The sequence below is a fragment of the Ixodes scapularis genome, unplaced genomic scaffold, assembly GCF_016920785.2.
Source record: "Ixodes scapularis isolate PalLabHiFi unplaced genomic scaffold, ASM1692078v2 PGA_scaffold1__304_contigs__length_218370807, whole genome shotgun sequence".
Classification (NCBI taxonomy): domain Eukaryota; kingdom Metazoa; phylum Arthropoda; class Arachnida; order Ixodida; family Ixodidae; genus Ixodes; species Ixodes scapularis.
Window position 1 is genome coordinate 198820144 of NW_024609846.1, and position 18862 is coordinate 198839005.

Consider the following 18862-nt stretch of genomic DNA (forward strand, 5'->3'; position numbering starts at 1 on the left):
CTCCACGCGAGAGCGAAGCGGGGCAACCCTTTGGCAATGCCCCAATTTGGGGAGGAGATTCGACCGCGCCCCAAGCGGTTAACTTTAGAACTACACGAATGGGGATCACAAATACAATGACTGAGCGTTCGACTAATATGACCGAATGCGGTGTCAGCGTTCGGCTGGAGTGTGTGTTCTCTGGTGAGTTCGAGTAGGAGCTCTTTTGTTACCACTCCGGCCTGCATGAACAATGCAGCATGCACGGAGCCCAATTCAGCAGAAAAGCCGAAGTGCGTCAAGCTCGCATTCCCTGACGACTGCTTTCGGGAGAGATCCGGCACTTAACGTCACTTCGTTTATTTTTAGTATTTTTCCATTACACTGTACCCCGCGCTCTATCGAAGAAGATGACACGGACATTCCCACAAGGCTGGTGGGCATGTGCACAGGCCTTGTGGTGGGTAAACACCGAGGTGTGGGGGCAACAAAAGGGACAGAGCGCCTCGCCAATAGTGACATCGCTGAATATCACGTCCTGTGGCGCACCTTAGACGCACCGTTTAACTACAATCTCATTTTTACAAACAAACCGGAGCGCCCCTAGCGGACGCTACCGGCGCCGCGCATGTGCGATGGGGGTGTGGGCAAGAAGCTTGCCGTCGCCCATAAACAAACCATTGGAATGCGACATTGTCGGTGTCGGTGAGAGTCCCCGTGCTCTTTTTCGCGTTAGAATTGTTGATTCTACGTCTTCCTGGCAATGTCTGACTACTTTAGCGGCCTCAGCGAAATTAACGAGGCTCGTTACACCGCAAAACTCGGCGTGAATAATGTAACATGCGGCGATCCATTCCGCGTGGACGCCGCAGAATGGACGCTAAAGCCTGATTCACATGGTGAGGTTCTGCTCGCTATTTTCAGTCAAGACATCGCTCGGGCTGCAAAAACCTGAACCGTAGCTGAGATGTCGACGTCGATACTGAAAATCGCAAGCAGAATCGGATCGAGTGAATCAGGCATAACAAGTCGGTGATGGACACTGGTAACAATTATCAACGTCTCCTTAGATCTACTGTTTACATCGAGCCTATTTACCCGAAGCAACCTTCAAAAACGTCTTTTGAGGTCCGCACTTCTTATCGCAATTACCGGGTCAACGTTTGGTCTACAGGCCGCTGTCGTTTGAACGAGCAGACGACAAGCAGAAACGTTTGAGAGAGCAGAGGACAGCTCGAACGATGAGGCGGCCGTTTGAACGTGCACTGAACGTAGTCTGCAGGTGGTCCATGCAGCTTGACGGTTTTCCCGCGTTCATGTTGGAACAAAACAAATAAATCTGACGACCACAAGTATTCGTGAATTCAATCCAAAGTGCTTTCCGCCCAAGCAATCCTGGTCCGACGGCGTGTTTTTCCTTTTTCACTGCCCCTGTTCACGTTCTCGGATGAACCGAGCAGGCAGAAAACGCATGAAAACAGACCTTCAAACCTTTCTCGACTCTTTTGCTACAGCCCCAGTCGCGGCGATTTGACGAGAAGGCAGATTTTTGTCCGGTTTCTTCGAAAGTAACAGAAGAATGCACGTGCCCTACGGCGGCTTCCGCCGACAGCCCCAGACCGGAACTGCGCCCGACGCGCCACCACCGCGCCGTGACGTAACAGAGATGAGTTCGTGTATTAGGGGAGTTCACTATAAACGAACTTGGGGTACGGATATGAGATGACGGATAATAAAGAGAACCCACATAATAGCCACGGCGGTGGTCGCACCTTCTTCAAGTAGGTTGTGTTCAGAAAGGCACTCAACCTTTGGGGACGCTTTGTTGGCATTTTGAGACGCCATCCAGCTCTTAGTTCATTTCCTGTCCTGTTCTCTGCTTATCAATGTTCGTTTACAGACAGTGTTCGCGAGAATATTGAGTGACGGACTGACGACAAAAAGAAACGAAACAAAAGAAAACCTCGACGTTTTGCCGTAGCGGGGTCAAAGCAAAACAGAAATGATTTCTTTTTCGTTTCGTGTGTCCACCCTCTTTTTTTTTTTTTTTTACTTGTCATTTTTTTTTTTTTTTTAAATTTAAGTCTGCATTGTTGTCGTAGGTCGCTTCCTGGTCTGCGTTGCGCCTCAGAGTGGCATCTTTACTTTCGTAAAACCACACCTTTTGTTTGAGGATTCTTTTCTGGGGGAAGCTCTGTAGAAACAAAAGGCACCTTTGGGAAGGCGAGGGGAGAACCTTCATTGTACGAACTGGGCTAAAATAATCGTCAAAAAAGCGATGTTTTCACGAGCTCAGTCAAAGTCACCGTAGCTAATCGGAGCTAGCAACAGGATTTGGTTGCTCGAAAGAATGTTCACGTTTGCTCGTGCCACGTCCCTTCATACCGAAAAACTCGGAAAATGGCGGAATGTCAAAAACGTATTTAAGATAATGAGTACAACATACTCGGCATTATATTTAAAATAGAGTATCAAATACTCTCGATCAAAGGTATTTGCAAGATACCAAGATAATTAAAAAAGTATTTAAGACACAGTATCTTGGGTAGAGTATTTGAAATAGGCACAAGTCTGGTTCAGGGTAAAGGTGGTTTTCACTTCCGACTAAGTGGAACAGGCTTACGCCGTTCGCGGGTGTGGCGCGGGGTTGTCAAAAACGGCAGAGAAGCCGCCATTCATTGCCAGGTTGGTGCAGTATATCATATTCCGATGGCCTGTGGATTCACCTACGTGGGGCAGACGAAAAGGTACTTGAACGATAGACTGCTTGAACACATGAGGGCAGTTAAGACCGGGTCTCCGAACTCTGAGATTGCTACACATGTACAGGAATGCAATAATTGTTTGCCTGATTGGGGACCTACTGTTGTTTTGAGCAAAGAAAAAGATTGTGCAAAAAGTGTCTTAGAGAGACCATCAGAATGACGACTGTAGACAAGTGTGTCAGTCAGCCGTCGATCACACTAGACGAAGCAACCCAAAAGTATTTGCTGCTGTAAATTTTTTTGTTAGAGGGTGTTTTTTTTTTTTTTTGGTTTCAGTGTGGGGGCCTTTGTACGAGGTGCGGGTTAGGCCTTGGAGTTTGTGTGAAGGTGTTGTGCGTTGGGTCCGACCTTGTGGGTTTGTGGCATACTTGGGCAGTAATTCAATTTCAGTAATTGAATTACTTTTTTGGTAATTTTTGGTTGTAATCAATTACTTTCTGTCAAAGGGAATTGCAATTTAATTACTTTCTAGGGTCGGTAATTGCAAAATTTCAGGCACAATTACAATCACTTTTGCAAAACGTTGCGGCGCCGACGGAACCTTTGAAAGAATTAGTGCTCGCACAAGCGGCCTAGCTCTTGGTGAAACACTCGCACAAAGACACGCACTGATACACACGCACAACATAAATAGTGTCGCATTGCTTGTTGTTTTGTTGCTTACACTGCGGGCTGAAAGGCAATCCTCTTTGGAGCCTACCTCAACGGCGCCGTGTTGCGCCGTCTGCTGTGCGATCAGAAAACAATAGCGTAAATATGCCAAAGAAAAAAAAAAATTGAGCTTCAGCTTTCAGTTAAGCTAGAAAATTCTAATTGTCTCTGAAGTTTTTATTTTTTTTTTCAAGTTTTTTACGTTTTTTTTTAGTACTGTCGCATATTCGTATTATTTTCGAGTTTATTTCCTGCTGGTTGTACTTTGTATACTTTTTGCATAAGCATTTTGTAGACTGACCTTGCACCTGTGAAGATTGTTACCAATGATTCGGGAGGCCCGATTCGGTTCTTACATATTTCTGAGCCACTATAATTTCAACTCAATGTGAATAGTTTATAATACCATGATGTTTGTATGTGAATGAGGTCGCATTAGCGGGTGTGGATTTCAGCTTCATACTAAAACTTGTAAAATATTCGTATATTTTGTCGCATTTCATTTGCCGGGTTAACAAAACTCTGCCAACCCAATTTTTTTCTTTGGCGAACTCTTCCAGCATATGAACTAAATTATTATTTATAAAAAAAAAATATAACGTAGTACTTCTTTAAAAGGAAAGTACAATATGTGGCATTTATGTAGCGATGCTTAAGCCTCCTCAAACAGTGCGGCAAGGAATGAACAAATACGTTGCATTCTATACAACTCGTTTAAAGTTATAGGGCCCAAGTCGGGTCGCTCTCAGAAATAAGTGATTGTAAAGTAATTGCATTACTTTTTAAAAGTAATTTGTAATTGTAATTAATCACTTTTCATGTAGTAGTAATTGTGATTTGAGTTAAACTACTTTTGAAGCAAGGTAATTGTAATTGTAATTAAATTATTTTGAAAGTAATTTACCCATGTATGGTTTGTGATAAGGGGCTTCGTTTGCAATGCAGTGTACGAACCGAGTTCGGTGGTTTGAAATGAGGTGAGGACGAGGCGTACCCTGGCTAAAAGTCCTAGGGACGTGTGCAGTTTCTGGGAGACGTGAGGGAGAGATAGTATATAAACGACTGTGCCAATAAAGTTTAGTAGCTGTGTTTGAGACATCTCGTCTATTGTGCCCTTTCTCGTCCGTCGTCTCCGGTTTTTCAAAAATCTGTAACATCAACCAGCTCGCCTGCCTATTCACTCTATCTTCAAGCAACTGTGTGTTTCACGGCAAAAATGAGGTCCGCACCTCCGTACGCTCAGCCTCCGCCAAAATGCAGCGTTGGCAGTCCTGACCACAAAGCCAAAGTTTCCGAACTACTAACATCTAAAAACTCGAAAGTTGCCAGCGACTTTTTGAAATATTGAATAAGGAAAATGAGGGCACTCCCAGTTGCGTAAAGGGGTGTCCAAACAGGACACTACAAAAGGCACGACTCCGACAAATCGTGAAAATCGAAGCGGGCGCGAAGCGGGCGCGTCCGCTTCCATTTTCACGATTTGTCGGAGTCGTGCCTTTTGTAGTGTCCTGTTCGGACACCCCTTTACTCGGTCAGTTCCGTGTATTCGCTGGCACCGTTGGGCGCCAATTCCTCATTGAAAATGTCCAAAAATCGCTTATAACTTCTCAATTAAATTAACTGCAAATTGTGAAACTTTGGCATTTGGTACTTACCGCTAGCTCTACAGTTTGGCGCAGACAGCGCGTACGTTGATGGCTAGTTTATTTTCGTTGGGAGAAAAACACGATTCTTTCTTTGAGCAAACACCCAGTTTTCAACGTTATTAACAAAAAAAAAAGTGACTAGTAAAAGGTAACAAAAAGGCATCATATGTGCATGGCCAGACTGGAGAAGCTTACGTGTGCATTCAAGACGCTCGAAACTGAAACTTCTTGAACAGACATCTTTCGAATGAAAGTATGAGATGAAGACAGAGCACAAGATACCAAAAGGAAGACTAACTTTTGATGTCACACCGAAGTTATAGCATGGCATTCATATCATGGCTTTGATAACAGACTAGAATGTACCACAATACATTTCTTCCGATATTTTGTTTGTTAGAAAGTTTACCATATTCCCCGTTCAATTCCTGGAGTTACCTGCAATATCATTAGGATTCCCTATTTGCCTAAAAAAAAAAGTCCAAACTTTTTTTTTTATTCACATTAAAATTATTTTTTCTTGCTTAGGGCAAGTTGTCAACAAGATAAAAAGTTATGTCGCTTGGCAGAATAAATAAAAAACAACAGCTTAACCATTATGGTTTGTGAATTAACCAATGCTAACCTCCCAAAATTTTGAAAAGATGTTTCATTCGAGACTTTTGTTCAATACTCGAGGCAACTCCACAACGAAAAATAACGTTGAGGTTTAAGAGGCTCCTGTAAATGTGTCATTACAAAACTCCTTGGGTGCCCAAAAGTCTGCTTTATAAAAATGTGACTTTTGGTCCCTGTAAATATATTTCTAATGCAAGCTTTCGTTCCCAAACAGGTTGCAGGACTGATCACCTATCTGGAGGGCCACATCAGCATGTGGCTTGGACTGTCCATCCTAGCAATCTCAACAGGGATCGTCAAAATCCAGCAGAAGATCCTCCAGAGCTTGCTTTCCTGAAAACTGCAGATCTATTGTCTCTCCTCACCCTCTTCAGATTACTTAGTATCAGACCTTGACTGCTCTCCTGTATCGCTTTCTTTCAAGGCTAAGACCCAAGGTACAAAGTGCCTGGACATGAAAGGCAGGCATTTTGGGAGGGCAGGGCATACTGCCAGGCCCATATCAGAGCCCAAAATGTGCACAACAACAATTGGCAATAGCAGTAAACCCTTGTCCCTCTGAATGTTATCGTGGGAGATAGCTCCATATCTCTACTGCTTCCTGCGTCAAAGCCTCTAGCTGGGTCCCCACAGAGGAGAGATTAGTAGAGCACCAAGATAAGCACAGTGAAAGGAAACAACTGACAAAACAAAACCCTGTTCCTTAAAATATATTAGCAATATAGCATCATCCTGGCATACGTCTGCCCATCTTACGTGTAGAGTTTGTATGTATACATGTATATAAAAGCAATTTAAGAAGAGCACTTGAATGGCTATATCACTGGACTATCTCAGTAGCATATGGATACTCTCCTTGCTGTGCAGCCCATGCATTCTTACGTCGTTGCACTCAAAACCAATCTGTCTCGAACATTTGGCTAAAATGAATTTAGACACGGAGCTGAGCACTTAAAAACAATCAACATCTCTAAAAACAAGCAGTACATGCTGCTAAGATTCTCACACAATTTGGACAATCAGCTCCTGTCCCAGCTGGTAACACTCACGAAACGACAGTGTCAGTGTTTGTAGCCGGCGACACTGCTGCCTCGTCGTCTGTTAAGGCCTCTTGGCGCTGACGCCTGCGCTCACACTTGGGACACGAACGACTGTTCTCAATGCAAGTGCGGTGGTACACAGCGAAACAGGATCCGCAGTGGTATGTGACTGCAGTGTCAAAGGCGTAGATGATAGCGGGGTCCTGACAAATCTCGCAGACAAAACCCTTAGCTGCACACAGCTGACAGGCCAACACATGTGCCCGTGCAAACTTGATGGCCTTCTCCAGCGTCCGTTGCAGCGCACCCGATGGCACCTGCAACAGGTCGAAAGCAGAGTAGAGGTGGACGTGCTCATACAGATGCTCCCGAGGCCAGATGAGCTTGCGGAGTGCACTCGATGCCGATTCGGAGCACGTCTGCAGATAAGGCCGCAGGAATCCCAGCTGAGACCTCAGGACCTGCACGGTGGCCAGTTCGGGCACAGCTGCATACAGCGAAGGGTTGAGGGCACGCAAGTCTAAGAGGGGCTCCGACTCGTACTTCTTGAGCAAGGCCTTGGCTTCGACGGACACGGGATGCTTCCGGAAGTCCCAGTTGTGGACCATGCGGGCTGGGATCACGTGGCTGTCCTCGCGCATGCAGTCGGGGCAGTAAGAGTAGCCGTCATAGGTGCAGACGTGCGAGGGCCCGTAGATCATGCCTATGGGGGCACTGCAGCCGCGGCACTCGTAGCACTGCTGGTCCAAGCCCTTCTCTTGCTGAATGTTGCCGAGGAGGGACAGCAGGTGAGCTGTCCGCGGATCGGGGGCACGTGAGGACGGAACCACCTCGAAATCGGCCAGATCATCCAGGGAGTCGGTGGTAGAGCTGCGCTCTTCTGTCTCTGCACCAGCATCCTCTTGAGCTGCCTATGAGTGCCCATGCAGAATAATTAGACCCTTCTTAAAGGAAACACTGCCTTGTGGAGGGAGTGCTCAAGACAAAGGTTTAACAACACTTGTTGTTGCACTAGTTGGTGCAGGGCTCTGTCTTAGGACCGCTTTTGTTCTTAATATAGATCAGGGGTGGCCAAGCTGACATGGCCAAAGAGCCGCAAACAAAACTACGAAACTTCCAAGAGCCCCAGGGAGGATGGGGGGCAAAATTTCATCTAGAGCAATCGACGAAACTCAATCTACTTTCAATCTACACAAGTCAAAAGCAGTCCAACTGTACGTAAGGTAGCAGTAGCACAAGACTACCAAACCGCTACCTTCTTTCAATTTAAAATGCATTCCTTTTCTCTTTTTGGGGAAGTGCTTGTGTGCCACCCTGTTACAGATTGATTTAGAATACATTACAATGTGGTGCTGTACATGGAAAATGACTTTAAATACCAAAAAGTGTGTACATCTATGTCTTACTTAAAAGAAGAAAATTCAACCCCAGTATTATATAAATAACAAAATAGTAAACAAGGATTCTAAGTATAAATACTTAGGTCAACTGACTGTTCGTGGAATTCTCATGTGGATGACGTGATTGTAAAGGCTGGCAGGGCACTGAACTTTATTCAACGAAGCCTAAAATGTTCACTCCCTAACTTAAAGGGGCAGTGCAACGATTTTCAGACTTTGGCCAATTAACTGCGGAAATTAATCTGCGTCACCTAAAAACCGAAAGCCGCATTTTCTTGCGAGCGCTAGTTCTTATTTAAAAAACGAAACAAATCGAAGGTCGAAGTGCCTCTCAGCTCTCCACGCCGACTTTCGAGTGACGTACTCTGGGGGTTCACGTGGTTTCCCCTCGGGCCCTCTCTTCAGAGACCCCAGCCGCTTCCTCCGCGATTGCCGACTTTCAAAGAATTAGCCTCGTCGAAGGTCACGGCGAGCGATGGACACAAAGGACGGTTCGCCACGGGGCTGACGGCGAGTGTAGCAGTGGAGGGGGACAGGGGTTGTTGACTTCCACGTATCCCCAGAGACGCCGTCATTTTAGTTCCCGTAGCCGCCACCGGTGGCTGCAGATCGGCAAATAATTTGTTTTTTGCCTTGCGATTACGCAGCAGAATAGCCGTTTTTTGAAGAAAGGTGACGCGTTTTTGGTCACTTGGGCTTGTATAAACAATATAAAAAATGCAAACTGGCAATTCTTTCAACATTAAAACCGTTGCACTGCCCCTTTAAAGGAAACCGTGTATTTAACATGTGTTAGGCCGATTTTGGAATATGCCTGTGCCTTCTAGGACCCGGAACAAAAAAACCTTAATAGACCAACTTGAATAAATACAAAATAGAGCTGCTAGGTTCGTTCTGGGACGGTACACGCAGAGAGACAGCTGTACTCAAATGAAGACTGAACTGAATTGGGAACCTCTCTCAGCTCAGTTTTACCATTTTTTTCAAGAATATTAGAGCGACTTATAAACACATGACTCACCAACTTCCTTACCGCCAATACTCTGATCGTAAACCAGCAATATGGGTTTCAAAAAGACAAATCAATCGAAATGACGTTATTAAAAGTAAAAGATAAGATAACCAGCAATATAGAAAATAAAATGTTTACACTCGGACTTTTCTTAGGTTTTAGGAAAGCTTTTGACTCAATCAAGCATGATATTCTTTTAAAAAAATTTCCAAAATATGGTATAAGAGGTATGGCGTTGGACCTAATTCGAAATTATCTAATGGAACGGTCACAGTATACAGTAATAAACGGCATGCAGTCCAGGCTTGAAACTATTGAGTATGGTGTACCTCAGGGATCTATTTTAGGTACCTGTTATTTCTTCTCTACATAAATGCAATTGTTAATCTGCCACAAACACCTGACATTATTATGTATGCCGACGATACAAATGTATTTTTTTCTTATTTGAACTTGATGGAACTAGAATTCTTGTCAAATCAGTGGCTAAACAATTTATCACAATGGTTGCGGTCTAATAAACTTCAGCTTAACACTGGTAAAACAAAATGTATTATTTTTAAACCAAAAAATAAACCCGTAACTTATGGCATGAGTGTCACATTTGAAAGAACTATTATCAAAAATGTAAGCTCACATAAATTTCTTGGTGTCTGGTTTGATGAAAGTTTGACTTGGTCGCGCCATGTCGAACACCTCTGCTCAAAACTTTGCCAATTTATTGGCATATTACGCAGGCTTAGATTGCTTCTTCCATGTTGGTCAAAACATCAATTATATTACGCATTGTTATACTCTCACCTAAACTACTGACTACTTATCCGGGGTACAACAGCAACAACGAATCTTAACAGGTTACTTGTCCTACAAAAGAAAGCGGTTCGAAGCATAGACAATTTAGATTTTTGCACTCACACCGCTCTCTAGATGTATATCCAAAGAAAATTACGACATATAATTTATGGCATGAGTTATTCCTTCAGGAAACAATTCGCACAAATTACGGGTCACATAAATTGAGCTTTTTGATTCCGGAATTTTTAAACAAATTTTCAGAAGTATTAGATTTTATAAATTGCTGTTCTTCTTTGCAGAGGTTTAAAAAGGAAATAAGGGAGCACATTTTTACGCACTCGGCTTAAATATTGGGCCGCTGCTTCATGCCCTCTAGACTCAGATAATTAATATTTTATGCATTCATTTATGAATTGAGTTAAGCAAGTCATCCCACTTTGTGTTTTGTTTGTTTAATTTACTTCAAAACAGTTTCTGTGAAAATATTTCCAGCTTGAATTTTATATGTATGACTTCTACACTGCTGCTGCGACTGGTGTAGCGCCCAAAAGAAGAATGGAGCCTCGTCAGGTAGCTTCGGCAACCTTTTGCTCCTCCCCCCCCCCCCCCCCCACATTTCATATGTCAAATAAACTTCAATTCAATTCAAGCCTGCCATAAAAAATTGCATTTAAAGTTTCCGTTTTTGATATTTAAAATAAAACTGGAATTAACAGTGAAACTTATTTAAAAGAACCATATTACATTTCTAAACGGAACGATCATGCTTTCAAAATTAGAGGGTACCAAGATGAACATGTATGCCAACTCTTTTTTTGTTAAAACAGTGGAATGGGCCGTCGGAGCTACAAGTGTGCACTGAAAATGAAGATTTGTTGTTGTTTTTTTTCAACACTAATCCCCCTGCTGTAATGCCCTCGGGCACTGTGAGGTAATCTCTGAATAAAAAAAAATAATAATAAAGGATGGTGCTCAGGAAACTTGTAAGCACAAACAGAGACGGACACGGACAAGCACTTGTTTGTGTGACACTCTTTGTGCCCGTCTCCGAGCTTAAAAGCTTCCCGAACATCAAGACACAGGCATGGTGCTGAACTTTCAAGCCTTAAAGAACCCAAGGCCACATAAACAAAGGAAAGATATACAGTTTGAGTCATGTCCTTGGTTTGTGTCATCGTATTTCTCAGAAAGGGTCCTTTTACCTAGAAAATGATATACAGAACATGTAGAAAAGACTGCCTAGACGAGATTTTCATATGCATGCAAACGGGAAAACTAAAAGGTTTTGAGTAACGCCCATTTAGGCCATCTTGCATAAGTTGCGTTGAAAGCAGCAAATAATAATGATCACATAATCGGTACTGGAGATTCGAAATACTAATAAGAAAGCAAAAGCAGAATGTGTCTATTAGCCTCACCTGGCTTCCTGAGCCTCTAATGGCGGAAGAAATGAGGTCCCTCATCTCGGGCGTCCCGCTCAGCTTCTGGTTGATGTTCTGCGTGTAGCTGAGCACCAACGAGTCGTAGCTCTGCGGGTCCAGGGAGCCCTCGGAGCCGCCGTCCGACCTCTCCCCGCCCGCGGGGGGGTCGACGTCTTCATAGTCTTCGTCGAACGGCGAAGACCAGCCCTGGCTCGGGTCGAGGACGTTGCCGAAGGAGCGCCGCGGTTCCCCGGGGAACCTCTCCATGGCGTCCAAGTCCGGCACCGACGCAGGAGATCCCGTGTGGTCAGACTGCTGGGCGCTGCCTTCGTTCGCGTCCAGCTGCAGCGCGTGCAACAGCTCGCGGACTTGGGCCGAACCGATGCTGCTACCGACGGACGTGGAGACCGTGGTCTGCGCCCCTTCTTCCTTGGAGCCCTCTCCGGGCTGCTCTAGAGGGGCGTCAGGGTTTGTTTGCGCGGCCTCGTTGCCCGCCGTCGCGATGGCCGAGGGCGCTTCGGCCACTCCGACACCACCACCCCCGCGACCCGAAGCTGCGGAGTGCTGAGACTCGGCCGCGGGCCCGTCGGCCTGGATGGCCATAGACGCGGTCACTTTCCTGGCCGCCGTCACGGATAGTTTGCTGCGCAACCGCCTCGACTGACCGGCCTCGTGCTGGAAGAACTCGGTCACGTCGAAGGCCGGCATCACGGGCTCCGCACTGTCCGCGAACTTCCAGAGGCCTGCCAGTTGCAGCGGGGTCGGATTCCAGCAGTTCAGGATGGCGCAGTTGACGGGCACTTGGAAAGAGAAGCCCGCCAATCCCTCCAGGAACTGCTTGAGGATGCCCGGCTGCTCGCGATCGGACATGTAGGCAGTCGAGCGGTAGTAGCAGGGGAGCGTCTTGCCGTCCTGGATCATGGCTTCGACGTAGCTGACAAGCAGGGAGTCATTGAGCGCCAGTCGAAGCCACGCTCGACAGCGCCCCACGTCCGTCGTGATCTGGCTCAGGTTGTTTATGTGCGCCAGGACGTTCTTGTGCGAGTACACCATAGCCACGGGCCAGAAGTCCGGTATCTTTTCGTTGCCACTGTTAAACACGCTCGACATCTTCTTGGCGAGAGTGTCCTTAAGTCCGTGGATGAAGATGGCCTCGAGGCAGAAGCAGACGTTCGAGACGTTCTCTCCACCGATGACAACATCGTCCGCGTTGATAAGCTGTTGCTGTAAGTCGTGCACGCACTTGGCGAGATGTTTTGTGAGCGAGCGCTTGATCATAATATCCCTGGCCGCTTCCTCTATCGTCGGGGACGTTGCCTTCTTCCACAGAGGCATCATCTCGGGGCGGATTGAGTTTCTTAATCAAAGAGGAGCCTTAAAGGTACAGGGACAAAGCGGAACGGGCCAAACCTACATCCCAACCACAACAAGTCGTACTGCGCGTTCCAACCTCTATTGCTTGTTGTCGTCCATCTTTTTTGAACCCTAGACGATCTTAGACGATCCCAGCGCCCTCTTGGAAAACAGCTGATTCCCTGATTAGATCTGAAAATTAACACGCAGCACACACACGAAACTGTAGCTTCCCCGGGGTAATTACCACGAAGTTTTTTTTTTATTTCATTTTTTATTTTAATGCAAAACACCTGAAGCTTTACTGTCCAGTGCTCAGTGCTCCATCTTATGGATCATATGGCTCCCTCCCAGGTAGAGTGATAAACAGGAAGTTCAAAAGTGGCAGCCCCTGGTTGCCGCCATTTTGTACGCAAAAAAGTGACTACTCATCACGTGAGCTCATAGAGCCGTGACGTCACCGGTAAGATGGCAGCGCCCAGAGCTGGCGGATGCGAGTTTGTTCGGTGCGCGGTAGTCGTGATATCAGTGATATGCCGCTGCTTGCTGACGATTTCGGGATTCTTCGTCCTCTCTGACGCTGGTATAACGTGAAGACGTGAAGGAATGAGACTTTATATCCTTTTTGCGCAAGATTTCTCTGGATACTAACACCTGTGAGACCATGTGAGACAGCATCAGTCATATCGCCGTAGCGGTACTCGGATTCCCGGATGTGTTCGAGGATCGATAGAACTTTTAGTACTTTTAGTGCTTTTAGCATGAGATTTTCGCATTCTCCTAGCTTTGTTTGAATGTCCGATAATCGATGTGAAATGTATGCGTCGCACGTATGGCCTAAAAAAAAAAAAAAAAAAAAAAAAAAAAAAAAAAAAGATTGTCTTAACTCTTTTTTCCTTTTTTTTTTAATTATTATTATAGGTGTTTGCAAATCAACTGGTGTGGGCCTATGGCCTTTCTGCTCTTCTCCCGACTCTCCTGAACCAAATAAATGAAATGAAATAATCACAGCAACTTTTAGCGAGGAAGCTCCTGGGATCTTTACATTTTGTACTAATCAACAAATTGTTTACAAGAATAGAAAGTTGGGCGAGTTGGTAAGAATCCATTTGAAAAACAGCGCGAAAGACACACGGACAAGAGAGACACAGGAGGAGGCGCTGACTATCAACTATATATTTAGAAGAAACACAGAGAAATTCACGCGAGGACGACTTCGTCTTTTTCCTCTTCCACCAGTCATTCACCGTTTTGCACGCAACATTGTAAATCATATCAAATTAAAACACACCAGTACACTGAATCACACCAGCACAGGTATACACCCTCGCGTCTTCTTCCTCCTTTCTTCTTTTTTCGACTTGGAGAGCAGTCGGTTCCAGAGGTGCACTAAGATCTCTTACCAAAAGGATTGAAGTTTTGGTTTGAGCCGGGGTTGGACCGGGTGGATAAACTGGTTTTATCACGGTCAATTGCACGGCGGGTCGCGGAGGAACAAAAGCCTAGATGCATCGATGAGTGCGTGGGAATTTTGTCAAAAAACTAAAGGAAGCCCCCTAGAAGCAGAAATTTAGGGCCGGTTATCAGTTACCTGACAAGTAATGGGTTGCGGATTCTGTTGTCTGACAAAGAGGGCTTTTTTATTATTCTGCCGGAAGGTAATTTTGATGAGAAGGCTAACGCAGCTGTACAGAAGAACTTTCGGCAGGTCACGGAACAGCCAGCAAAGGTTAAGCTTCTAAGTAGCTTAAACCTGGGAAAGGTCTTAGATGAAGCCAAGAAAGAGAAAAACCTTATGTTAGAGGTATTTTTTACCGCAAAGACTCATAAACCAGAAATACCATTCCGCACAGTAGTGTCGGAGCGAGATTCCTGGCTCAGGGCAGTTTCAGGATATCTGCAAGATCACCTCAACTCACTGGAGATTGATGACCCTTTTAACATTCCGAACTCCATATCTGTTATAAAATTCTTAAAAGACAACAATCCAGAAGGGTGTAGCGTATTTAGCATAGATGTGGAAGAGTTATATTACTCTATGCCCCATCATGAGCTCATGAAGAGCGTAAAAGAATGTATTTTTGAATGCAACGATGAAACGAGGTTTAGAACAAAAGGTGGAGTCTCAGTAGAAGGGTTCCTTGAGCTTTTGTCTATGTATCTAAAATCCACGTTTATCGATTGGAAGGATAACGTTTATGTACAAAAGTCAGGTGTATGTATAGATTCAAGAGTGGCCCCTATGCTGAGCAGTATTTTTCTGGGTAAAGTTGATAGGGCCCTTGAGCACAGGCTGGCAAAGAGCACCAAAAAAGTTGTTAGATATGTAGATGATTACTTGGTTTTTGTAGAAAAAAAGGATTTTAGTAGAACAATGAGTGAAGTGTTAGAGACGTTCGCGGAAGAAGGGTTAGGACTGCGTTTCACCTCCGAGACTCCTAAGGAGTACAAAATCCAATTTTTAGATATCCTTGTTGACTTGAAAGAAGATCATGTATGCTGGATGCACCACCCCAGATCGACGAAGAAATTACTAGACTATCGTTCGGCACACTCAAAACTCGTAAAAAATGGTATTGCGTATTCTTGCTTACAGTCAGCGTTGACAAAATCTTGTTTTCATTAGGTGAAAGAAAGCTTCTCGGCACAGATCACTAGACTCCGAGACTCTAATTTTCCCGACTCAGTTATTACTTCAGCCTGCGATAAGGTGACGCGGTACATCAAGATTGATTCCAGAAAACCTGACAAAGAAAAGGCCATGACAGACAAAAAGAATGTCGCTGTTATTCCTTATATCCATCGTCTTTCACACGGGTTAAAGGGAGTCGGTTCGAGGTATGGGGTAAACATACTTTTTTAAGCGCGTAACAAACTAAGCGGGATTATAAACGTGGTAAAAAAGCATGCTGGCAGGAAAAGTAAGCCAGAACTTTTTGGATGTCGCGCAAAGCATGGCATGAAGTTCGTGTCCTGTGCACGGGGGACCGTATATGAAATACCTTTCTCATGCGGTCACTCTTATATAGGTCAGACGGGACGTTGCCTCAACATTCGCCTACGCGAGCACCACAGTTCATTAAAAGGTAACGCATACTCCCATTTAGCTGTCCACTGCCGAGATTGTGGATGTCAGCCACGATTTAGCGACACAAACGTGCTGTTTAAACACAAAGACCAGCTGTCGAGGGAGGTAGTAGAAGCTTACCATATAGCAAAACAAAAACCCGGGTGCGTGAGCCAACCATCCATTAACCTAGTGGACAGTGAGATGGTTTTTTTGGACATGGGCTGACCAGAGACTTGAAGATCGAAGAAAGAAGAAAGGGGGAAGAAGACGCGAGGGCGTATGTATACCTGTGCTGGTGTGATTTAGCGTGCTGGTGTGTTTTAATTTGATATGATTTACAATGTTGCGTGCAAAACGGTGAATGACTGGTGGAAGAGGAAAAAGACGAAGTCATCCTCGCGTGAATTTCTCTGTGTTTCTTCTAAATATATAGTTGACAGTCAGCGCCTCCGTCCTGTGTCTCTCCTTCTTGTCCGTGTGTCTTTCGCGCTGTTTTTCAAACAAATTGTTGATTAGTACAGCTCCTTGAATACCCTTGATTTCATTAAAAGCCGTTTAAGGGCCCTTAAATATCCTTAAAAGTTGAAACGATCAAAATCCTCCAACAAATGCATAAATGCCGCATCGTCTAAATGATAAAGCCAATCCAATCCAAGGCGTCCTGTGTCATTGCCATTCTTGCTTTGCATTGAGTGTGTTGAGGATCATGTTGGTAAACATGAGACACTTTCAGTTGAGATTGAAAGCCGAAATGCCGGGTGAAAAGTGTAAGCTGCAGCCTTCTTGGCTGGAACACAAAGGCCAGTGGGTGAGACCAGATACAAATGACTCCTTCCGAGCGAAGTGCACAATCTGTCGAAACGCTAGCAAATATCACAGTGGCCCGCTCAATATTCCACTGTTGAAGGAGTTAAAGTCCTCTGTACGCCTAGCAAGGCAGAAATACGCTGCATACTTAGAAGAGCACAAGAAAAAAGCAGCCAGTGAACAGAAAATTTTGAAGAGAAAAGCAGTTGAAATGGAGCTGGAGGGAATGCATGAGAGGAAGTCGAAACTCCAGAAAACTCTAAAGTGCTTGCGCAAGTCAGTGGAATGCTTCTCAGAAGATGCTGAGGCGAAGAATGAGTTGACACTTTTGGCCAAGGCCAATAGTTTTCGCCGAGCAGCAAAAGAAAAGGAAACAGCTATAGCTGCTGCAGAACGAGAAATTCTTTCCAAAACGGAGCTTATTTCTTAACTCCTGTCAACGAAGGAATAGACCGATCTCACCAGCCAGTTTGGCTACGCCACCGCTGCCGCAATGCATCGAGGGAGCTTTAGTCTCTGCACGTGCGACAACCTCGCTGGAGCTCTGCGCGTGTGGAGCATAAGGCGGCACGAGCCGTCTTGTGCACTGCTGCCTACCTCCTGCGAACTAAAGTTATGGCGGCGTCACGCATGCGCCGAACGCTTGGTGGGATCAGTCTATTTCTTCGAACATTCCTTGAATTTTGTCTTCTGATGCCCTTGAAATCCTTGAAAAGTCCTTGAATTTTATACCGAAAATTCTGTACGAACCCTGTATGAGATAACTTTGATCATAATTGTCGCATTTTACTAGCTTCGTTTGAACGTTGGAATGTCAGAATTGAAGCGAAAGGCGTCACGTGTAGGTCCTAGGGGCAGTTGTTTTTAAACCTGGGTCACCGAAGTACTACGGCAACTTTTAGCAAGGAAGCTTGTGCGATTTTCAACCTTTTGTACTAATCAATGATTTTACAAATTGGCAGTTCTCAGGGTTTTGATATAACGTGTTTTCATTTCAGTAATTTAATCTCAATCGCAGTACTTTTTTTTTTTTTTTTCAAGTGAAAAGTTGGTGTTTGTTTAAGTGGCGTGCACGCGAGCTCTTACAAAGCATTCGAACCAGTCATCCAAAAAAAAAGTTCATTACTAACGTCCATGAATCATTTTTTTTATCCCCTTGGAACTCAGAACACAGTTAGCAAGTCTTCACATCTTTTATTGATCAGTGCACAAATTACTGCATCCGACGACCCTTAGAAATTAGTAGGCTCTTGACCCTGCCGATCGGTACCAATGGTCCACAATCACCTCCATGTGTATGATAAGACTCCTCTTAGATGGTTGTCTAATTCTTCATTCCAACATCTAGAATACTGAAAAAAAAAAAAAATATCCAGCCCCACTTTTTTAAGATACAGAGATTCCTTAAAGGGGCGGTGCAACGATATTCAATTGGAATGTTTTTCACTTTACACGAGCTTACTGGCACTGTGGGACTCAAGGATACTGGCACGCAACGCCACTGACCAAGAAACTCCTTTGGTGCACTGTAATTTCGAGGACAAAACCGAGCGTTTTCATTCAATCTCTCCTTCGCAAAACCTGATGACGTAGCTGGGCGGTAGCAGTACCGCCCAGTGACGATATTTGAATGCGGCTCATAGATTGGACCCGAGCATTTTGTGCGGCACTCGATTTGGGGCTCGTGACAATCTATAGCTCGAGAAGCATTCGGGTAGTGTCCTGTGTCCAATCGCTGCGATGACGACAACAGCCGAACCATAACAATGTCTGGAACGCAGCGCGTGTCCCGTGCTTTGCCAACCCCAGCGCAGGGCTATGATCAAGATTGGCAGCATATAATCGGCTCCAGATCACGTGGCCGCTTGTTCTGGCTGCGAGTTGAGGGGGTGAACTCTGCTTGTTTTTCTTTATTTTTTTCTGCCACTTGGATTGCGTGTGGTGAAAAACGAATGGGTATTTCACAGGTCATTAACGTCAGGAATCCGCTCTAAGCGGTATTTCCGCAAAATACAAAACTCGTTGCATCGCTCCTTTAAAGATACAGAGATAGCACTACTCCTTTCTAGAATTCATTAAATTTAATGCAACTCGGAAATAGAAAATTAACTACACACATTTTTTCTTTTCTAGGATTTACTGCAGCCATAATTTTTTCGACAAGAGTGTGTTGTATCAATCGGTTGAATGTTTACTTGTTCTAATTACCTGGACGAGATAAGTTTTTATTTCTGTTCGCCCCTTTCCCAAAGAAGCAGTCTTGCTGCAAAATGTTGACTACCATTCCTTTCAGTCTCTTTGACAG

The 18862-nt window shown here is 44.9% G+C and overlaps 2 protein-coding genes across 2 annotated transcripts in view; one reads left to right on the forward strand and one right to left on the reverse strand.

The window, feature by feature from the left end:
- LOC115317039 overlaps nt 1-6331 on the forward strand; it is a 97612-nt gene extending 91281 nt beyond the window's left edge. Inside the window, exon 14 of the mRNA XM_042291047.1 lies at nt 5874-6331. Coding sequence (XP_042146981.1) covers nt 5874-5996 — 123 coding nt within the window. The 3' untranslated portion in view covers nt 5997-6331. The remainder of the gene's footprint in view (nt 1-5873) is intronic.
- Nucleotides 6332-6353: 22 nt separating this feature from the next.
- Nucleotides 6354-12863, reverse strand: LOC8037514 (pleckstrin homology domain-containing family M member 1). Its single transcript, XM_029976584.4, has 2 exons — nt 11325-12863; nt 6354-7610 (listed from the first exon to the last, which is right to left on the reverse strand). Exons 1-2 carry the CDS (start codon nt 12663-12665, stop codon nt 6705-6707), a joined length of 2247 nt encoding a protein of 748 aa, XP_029832444.2. The 5' UTR covers nt 12666-12863; the 3' UTR covers nt 6354-6704.
- Nucleotides 12864-18862: the final 5999 nt, after the last annotated feature.

Bases quoted from the DNA above. Each gene is read 5' to 3' on its own strand.
- LOC8037514 (XM_029976584.4), bottom strand. From the start codon at position 12,665: ATGATGCCTCTGTGGAAGAAGGCAACGTCCCCGACGATAGAGGAAGCG. The intron at 7,611-11,324 runs GTGAGGCTAATA...GGGCACTCATAG, and splicing joins TTAGAGGCTCAGGAAGCCAG to GCAGCTCAAGAGGATGCTGG.